Raw genomic sequence first — 8,711 nt, forward strand, 5'->3', positions numbered from 1 at the left:
CCACTGAAATAAATCCAATAAAGCAGTGAAAATGATAATCCAGAAGTATGACAAATGTACAGTGATCCTTTAGAAATGGAGTGATCACGAATGTGAGCTAATCTTGACAAATCTACTCCAACGATGAATGAAATAACACAAACCTAAGAAACTTAAGATTAGAAATATCACAAGAGACGATAGTTCAGTTATTTTCCAGTCTGGGGTTAGTCCTCTTACTTTTAATCAGATGTGTTTCGTTCTGGATTATTATCACCACTTATTGGATTTATTTCAGCGGATACACATTTCACACCTAAATCTATTCTTCCGGGGTTCACCTCCTCCCCCTCTTTTTTTAAACACCAAATTTTATACATTGTTTTATATTTCACTCAATTTGGAATTCCTTAGTTACAAATTGAATGCTTCTTTTTGTTTACATTTCAAGAAATTTTTTTCTCTACAGTTTTATAGTAAAGTATTGGGGGGCCTTTTGTTATTGGCAGAAGACAGGCTTTGAGTCCGAAACATTCCGTGTTTGATGTTTTTAAAAATTATTAAGCTGTTATACTCATTTTTGTTTATTACGCTTTGTTTTAAGGACTCATGAAATAGCTTCGGTTTCCAAATGAAGAATGCTGAATTAAAACAGAGCTGCAAACTAATGATAAAATCTAAATAAAATAGGATTAGATCTTTGAGGAAAAAAATAAAGCTTGTTACTTTAAAACTAAGAATTTCATCTGAAATCAAAAGTACTGTGCAGGCATTGTATCTAAATTTTAACAACATTCCTTTCCATTTCAATCAAAAATAAGGACCAGGCTACTTAAAATAGTTGATATTTAAATCAAACTGGATGCATAAATTATTTTTTTTAAAAGGACCATGTCTTTACATGGAAAAATCAGAGGGAAAGAACAGAAGTTGACAGCTCTGTAAAATACAGTGTAATAATACATATGATATATTTAACTTTGAGTGAAAAAGAAAATGGTTTTGTGATAATTGAAAAAAAAACACGAAGAGCAAATCTCAACGTTAAAAATGTTTTTTTAAGAGACTTGATTCAATTTTCTCCGTTTGCTCTTGGTGTTTTTGCACGTCTCACAAAACCATTTTCCTTTAGGCACTCTTGACAATCCAACACAGTCCACGTGATACCATTCTTCACAACTGCCATCACATTGAATCATTTTTCCATACTCTGATTTCCGGCAGATACAGAATAGTTTATTTTTATTGGGAGAAGAAGGTGTTGGTGCAGCTTCCCCAGCTTTTACTAGTCTAGAAAAAAACTGAGCAACTAACTCAGGTAATACAACCTTTTTAAAATATTCTTCACACTTCTGAAGTTTTGAAAAAATAAAGTCTTTGTCCAAAGAGATCCTTTGAGTGAAACAATCTTTTGTTGTCCACACAAAAAAGTCACAATAATCCGTGCCTGTCACATACATTTGACATTGCACTTGGTAATAATACGGATGATCTTTCCTAAGTTCAAAAGTAGTATTGTTGACAATTAAACAAAAATTACTAATGGATGTGACAGCCTCACGAATTGTAAGATCCCTAGCAGAGTAAGGACATTTGATTTCCAGACATCCTTGTCCACAACACTCACAATAAACGATGCCGTCTGGTGAAGCTGCAATGAAAGGTGTCTCATTCTTTATAAAGAGACCACAACGCCTGAAGGTAAAACTGTGATGGATATACCTATCGACAGAATGAACATAGGCATCAAATGCCTCGCTTTCTTTGTCCATTCCCCACTTAACAGCAGACACATTTGATAATACATTTTTTGACGAAATCAAAGAATTTAACAGGCTCATTGAAGTGGAAAAGGAAATGTTCGTGCGACATACAGAATAAAACTTTGAGGCCGTAATCCTCCCCTCCCGAAGCCTATGCCACACATTTGATTTGTTTTGCACACGAGTCTCCTTTTCCGCAAATAATGATTGCTCAGGGGAGCAAAGAAAAATCTAAACTATCACAATATTGAAGGATATCATCATACGAACGATCAATAAATTCTTCATTTATAAATGATCGAAAAAATACAGGCATTTTGGTCGAAGGAATGAAAGGAGTCTGATGCTCCTTCACAACAGATAATACAACACTCTTTGAAGATAAGGTTGATAATTTTTTAAGGAAGGTCTCCTTCACGGCTGATGAGGGTTCAACACATTTTGGTTTTGGATGGGGGGTTTTGACCTTTTCTTCATTCAGAAGTATTTTCCTTTGAGACTGGGCTCCAGTGAAATTTATGTCAACTGCCCTCAAACTCTCTGCACAATTCTGTTGGCCACATGGAGGTTTCCAGTAAGCTGGGCGACCTGTCACGGTTTCCTTCTCTGCTACTCTGTTTGTGGCTTCGATGAAGAAGAGAATGGTTGCAACATGAGTGCAAACTTCTCCTAATCCTGCAACACATGTGCAATGAGCCGAGCATACACGTCCATCATCAGACACAATCGCCCATGCCTCCACCGGCTTTTCGCTTAGTCTCATTGAATGAAGAACCTGAAATAAAGGAAGGAAACATAAAATCAGAAAAGATTTCACACTGTTCATACACTTACGATTCTTTATATAGTCCCCCCCCCCCCCTCCTCCATTGAAAGGCTGTATGGAAACGATTTAAAAAATTGCACCCTTTTGGTACATTTTGATTGAACTCAGACCCATTGAGGTATTGAAGCAATGACAACTTGCACAAAAACAAATTGTGCCATCATATCATCAATTTCAATCAATCCAAAAGTTTATTTTTAGACAATTGCCAATATAAATTATGCATTAACGTGCGCGCACACACACACACACAAACAGAAATTATAATAAAATATAACTATATTATATTCAAGACAGTCACAAGGATTGTGCAACAGAGCATTGTTTCACATCGCAAACGAAGCTCAATTACTGAATTCATCACACCAAAATAAGACAGACCTCTTCAACACCAGGATTCTTCATTATGATAAATGACTCCCTTTTTTCCCCTTTCAAATTGAGTGTTTTTATTCAATTTATACCATCATGAATTACAAAAATAAATATAAAATTTAAAAAACAAAAAATACATTAAAAAAAAAAAGCCACAAAAAAACCCAACCCAAACATATACCACTACAACAGCCGCATTATCGGGTGGTGTTGCGACATTACGACTCATTTTTTTTTTTGTTTGTTGCTTTAGGTCTCTTCCAACACAATTGAGGTTATATGAGAGACCGCTGAAACAAAAAAACAAGCAATCTAACAAAAATAGTACAAATGTAAATCAAAATCATAACCTAAAGATATCATAAGCTAAACTATAAATAACCAAGAACAAACAGGCAGAAGATTTACAGAAAGAAAAAAAAATCCCCTGTCAAAAATACAATCACAAACCAAAGAAGCAGGATAGGCTAGTAACGAGAAGAAGAAACGACATCACTATCGGATCGTACACCCATGCGAACATCATAGGTATATGATTCAAGGGTGATGCTCCCATCCAACCACCCGCTACGACTCACTAATGAAAGGAAATATCTGTGAAATGTATTTCATGGAAATCTTTGGTCTATGTTTACTTCGAACTTAAGCAAGCCCAAGCCTCCTCCTGATGACCATGCTTTAAGACGACATGATCTGTATTAAGATACATAATGTTATCCGAATCCCAACAGTTAACTCAACATACAAAAATGACTAATTTTACGGCAAAAGTGATAAAATTTACAGTTTTTTGTAATAAAATTGCGGCTTCAAATGGCAATCCTCTGCGATACTAGCTTATAGTTATAGCTTTCACCAAAGTGCTTCACTCATGATTTTGAGCATGGAGACCTTTGTCCTCATTTCTTTTTAAAAACTAGTCAAAATTGGTTAAGGAACCTTGCATCCCTTTGCAAAAATGGTCCACTGTGAAATTTAATATTGGATAGCCTATTGAACTGCTACATATGCTCCCATAATGAGACTGCCACCCTCCTCTTTTTTTTTCGTATGTATCCTTTCACTCTCCGTCTATGAATTTGAATCAAAATCATCAATCAATGTGATTAAATCATTTGTAGGAATTTACCTTTGCTTTCACAATTTTATTGTCACATCCAGGAGGTTGGAAAACCAGCAGCTCTTTAACCCATCCATTGTATGCTTGGTTAAAAGCAGCAAGGCCCTTTAGTGCCTGAAAAATTGAAAAATAAATGAAGTCAGATCAACAAACTTAGCCTTACTTTGACAAACTCAATAAGAATAGGTAATTTTAAGTTTTAAGTTTAAAAAAAGTAAAAGTAATAACCTCACCACTTAATAAAAAGAACATCAAACAATGCAATTATTAATCAAATTTTGGAGCAACTGACTTTACTGACAAGAGGGGGAAAAGGAGCTCAGACTCTAATACTCTAAAATAAACACGTTTGAGTTTGAGGGTTTTAATTAATTTTGGCGACCTCTCTCTCTCTCTCTCTCTCTCTCTCTCTCTCTCTCTCTCTCTCTCACACACACACACACACACACACACACACTCACACACACACACACACTTACACATACACCATAGAGTATCATTAGTTACAAGTTTCAATTTATTGTGAAACAAAGAAGCAGAAGTACAAGACCATCAGTACGACGATTCTTATGTTATGATGAACATGAACATAAGACTATAAATATAAACATTCAATATCATCATATGAAAAAAAAAATGATCAAGAGACTGAGATTCTTCATGTCCACACAGAAATAGAAGAAAAAAAAATTGCCTGGAAAAAAAAAACAAGTTGAACTGAGAAAATTGGTTGGACTTGGACTTGGAATCTGGCTCTTCTGAGTGAGAATCGAAGGATACTGACAACTCAAACATCAATAAAATATTCAAAATATAAAAAAACCATATACACATCTTAAAACTTCTAAGACTATTGAGTTATTATCATATTTTTTTAAACCATCAAAACGTCTACATTAAAAAAAAAAAAAGAAAAGGCGAATCCCATGTGGGTTATGAGATGAGATGCAAACTTTACTTACCCCGAAATCCTCACTTGTGCAGAAACTTTCTCGTAACACCAGATAAGTAAAAATATGATGGTACGTGATTGGAGGATACATCTTGATATCCTTTGACCATTTTTCCGATTGTATGTAATAGGGATCAATCCCATTCACGCTTTCAATTTTTTCCTTGTATCGTTTTTTCGAAACAGGGTCCATTGCCATGTTTGCATTGGTCGCCATTTTGAAGAAATCTCCACTTCCATCAAGGGACTGAACCGTGTAAAATGTCAAAATTAACTCCCCTAGTCATTTACCGCATACTCTCAATAGTAGGGCTATGATTCGAGTCTATCTATAGGTTGCGCAAAGCCATTGACCTTAAAGTCATATCTCTGCGCAAAGCTGACTCTTTGGTAAACGACTCTTTACTCAATTTTCTCACCATACGCAGGTGTAAAATGAGTAGGTACATTGTTCATTAGAGCGTTGCCTCTATTGATTATAAATCATAATAAACGTACATGCTGTAAGTTTCAGGAAGAGTTGCTGTTGGCTAAAGGACCATTATGAAGCGTTATGGTAGCATGGATCATGTGCCTGATGATGATGATGATGACAACGACGATGATGATGATGATGATGATGATGATGATGATGATGATGATGATGATGATGATGATGATGATGATGAACCATTGTAAAGCGTTTTGAGCAAATTAAGGGAATATTGCGTTGTGTGGCGATGGTGGTAATCATAATATCCATAATGATAATTATGGTAGCATGGATCATGTGACTGATGATGATGATGATGATGCTGATGATGATGATGATGCTGATGATGATGATGATGATGATGATGATGATGATGATGATGTTGATGGTGGTGGTGGTGATGATGATGATGATGATGATGATGATGATGATGGTGGTGGTGGTGATGATGCTGATGATGATGATGATGATAATGGTGGTGGTGATGATGATGATGATGATGCTGATGATGATGATGATGATGATGATGATGATGATGATGATGATGATGATGATGCTGATGATGATGAGGAAGAACCATTGTAAAGCGTTTTGAGCAAATTAAGGGAATATTGCGTTGTGTGAACCCTCGCGTATTTTTTTTTCTTGTGGCGATGGTGGTAATCATAATATCCATAATGATAATTATGGTAGCATGGATCATGTGATTGATGATGAAGACGACGACGACGACGATGATGATGATGATGATGATGATGATGATGATGATGATGATGATGATGATTATGATGATGATGATGATGATGATGACGCTATTTCCGTCGTCGCTATTGAAGCCATGGGCCATATTACTCTGTAGGCTTTTTTTTTTTTGTAATATAACATTTATGGAAGGAATTAATAAGAAAATTCCTCCATTTCCCCAATTCCACATGTACATATTATACAGGTCTGACATCCGAATTCGCTTTAGGGCCTATTTTAACATTGTTGTATGGACAATATTTTGTGGGTCATTCTTTGAGATTTCCAATACAACAATGAGCCCATAAGGAATTGGGTTATCAGACCTGCAAATAAGTCGCCCTGATTCAATTCAGTCCATATGCATATCTGTGTGTTATTCTCTGAGCTTTATATAGCGCAATATCCACTAAATATGCTCAAAGCGCTTTACAAGGGGTCCCTCGTCAACAGCAACATTTAACATGTAGGACGGGACATGCCGCCTGTTAGGCGATATTACAATTTTTTTTCGGACAAAGACAACGCTGTTAACGGCCAGGTACTCATTTTACACCTGAGTACAGTGAGAGAATGTGAGTTAAGAGCCTTTTCCAAGGACTCAACTATGCGCTGAGCGCGTGGCTCGAACCCAGGACCCTCCGATCCGAAAGCGAGTGTCATTCCACTAGACCACATAGCCGCACAAAGCTTCTACACAAAGAGCTTTCGTAATGTGTTAAGATAGAAATGCTATTTACTGGATTTATGGCGAATAAAAAGCAAGATGCCTTCTAACAGTTTGAAACGGAATAATAACCAATTAAATTTGTATTTAAAAATTTGGCCAGAAATTTCGACCTTCAAATATCGATCGATTTAAGTGACCTTAATCCTGGCAAAAATTCTCTAACCTGGGACTTCACGAAGGCCCCTGTTTGAGAGTTGTTGTTTTGTTTGTTTGTTTTTTTGTTTTTTTTTTTTTTTTTTTGTTTTGTTTTTTTTATCAAGATGAGAGTCATAAAATCGATCGATATTTGGAGGATGAGTTTTCTGGCCAAATTTTTAAATACGTGTTTTTCCAGAATGCGGCAGTTAACTGGTTAAAATAAAGATATAATTATTACCTTTTGTCTATAATCAGCTTGAAATAGTTGAAGAATCGATTTCTTTGGATGAAATAAAAAAGGCAAAGCGAAGAGAGCTGTGCAAATCACACGCCCCTTGTGACAATCATAACAGGCGAACATATTGACAGATTCTAGACATAAGTAACACATCGCATCAATCCGGTATTGTTTCGAGTTGAACCAGATGCTGAAAAGTGAATCATATATTAAAATGATCAGATATATCCAATTTTAGCTTTTCGCAAATTACATCACATCTAATTCATCATGAAAATTAAACACATGTTTCAAATTAGTGTCGTTGAATGTCATTTTTTGCATCAAAACCATAAATCAACATGACACCGTTTTGAGGTAGTGTGTAACATAATATGGAAATTCCCAACTGTGTACCATTTTTATAACATGTGATTCTGCATTACTACAATAAATATTATAGTAAACAACATAGTGACTATTACGTCAGTGTTGAAGCTAGAAATATCAGTAGAATCAAAACAGAATCCATAATGATTGTCCCCAACTACACTTACCTGTTACTGTTGCTGCTGCTGTTATTATTCCTGCCCATGCAGCAACAAACTAAATCAGAAACTTCGGATTTTTATACCTATAGGTACTGTCACAAGCACAACAGCAACAACTACTACTACTACTACTACTACTACAACTACTACTACTACTACTACTTCTACTACTACTACTACTACTACTACTACTACTACTACTACTACTACTACTACTAGAGCAACAACAACAACAACAAGAATTACTACAACTACTACAGTTGTAATAATAATAATAATAATAATAATAATAATAATAATAATAATAATAATAATAATAATAATAATAATAATAATAATAATAATATTATGGTAATAATAATAATAATAATAATAATAATAATAATAATAATAATAATAATAAGAAGAAGAAGAAGAAGAAGAAGAAGAAGAAGAAGAAGAAGAAGAAGAAGAAGAAGAAGAAGAAGAAGAGTAATAATAATAATAAATAATAATAATAATAATAATAATAATAATAATAATAATAATAATAATAATAATAATAATAATAATAATAATAATAATAATAATAATAATAATAATAATAATAATGATAATAATGATAATAATAGTAATAAACGTAGAAACTGACGTGCACCGATGAGTGCACTTAGACTTGGGTCAACAAATCGAGATAACGTCAATAATTGTATGGTAAAAAAAAATAATGTTTACCAGGCTACCAATATCGATATTTAATCATTTTTGTCGTGTAGAAAATTTTACAATCAATATTGCGCAATGTGTAAAATTCCTACTGCAATTGAAATGTCGGTCAATTTTCATAAATATGTGGTTGAGCAAT

At 34.4% G+C, this 8,711-nt stretch overlaps 2 protein-coding genes across 2 annotated transcripts in view; one reads left to right on the plus strand and one right to left on the minus strand.

Annotated features, from left to right (window-relative positions):
• Nucleotides 1–1,953: 1,953 nt before the first annotated feature.
• Nucleotides 1,954–5,314, minus strand: LOC144969192 (uncharacterized). The gene is made up of 3 exons (XM_078908304.1): nucleotides 5,026–5,314; nucleotides 4,073–4,177; nucleotides 1,954–2,517 (listed from the first exon to the last, which is right to left on the minus strand). Exons 1-3 carry the CDS (start codon nucleotides 5,230–5,232, stop codon nucleotides 1,954–1,956), a joined length of 876 nt encoding a protein of 291 aa, XP_078764430.1. The 5' UTR covers nucleotides 5,233–5,314.
• Nucleotides 5,315–8,679: 3,365 nt separating this feature from the next.
• Nucleotides 8,680–8,711, plus strand: part of LOC144967480 (mitogen-activated protein kinase 1-like) — a 66,653-nt gene continuing 66,621 nt past the window's right edge. Inside the window, exon 1 of the mRNA XM_078904786.1 lies at nucleotides 8,680–8,711. This exon is cut by the window's right edge and continues 25 nt beyond it. The gene's annotated coding sequence lies outside the window, so the exon portion shown is untranslated.

The sequence above is a fragment of the Berghia stephanieae genome, chromosome 3, assembly GCF_034508935.2.
Source record: "Berghia stephanieae isolate SIO BIC M18660-M18661 chromosome 3, UCSD_Bste_1.3, whole genome shotgun sequence".
Classification (NCBI taxonomy): Eukaryota; Metazoa; Mollusca; class Gastropoda; order Nudibranchia; family Aeolidiidae; genus Berghia; species Berghia stephanieae.

Excerpts from the sequence above, each read along its gene's own strand:
- LOC144969192 (XM_078908304.1), bottom strand. The coding sequence starts at position 5,232 with ATGGCGACCAATGCAAACATGGCAATGGACCCTGTTTCGAAAAAACGA. Across the intron at positions 4,178-5,025 it reads GCACAAGTGAGGATTTCGGG|GCACTAAAGGGCCTTGCTGC; the intron begins GTAAGTAAAGTT and ends TCAATTTTTCAG. Across the intron at positions 2,518-4,072 it reads ATAAAATTGTGAAAGCAAAG|GTTCTTCATTCAATGAGACT; the intron begins GTAAATTCCTAC and ends CCTTTATTTCAG.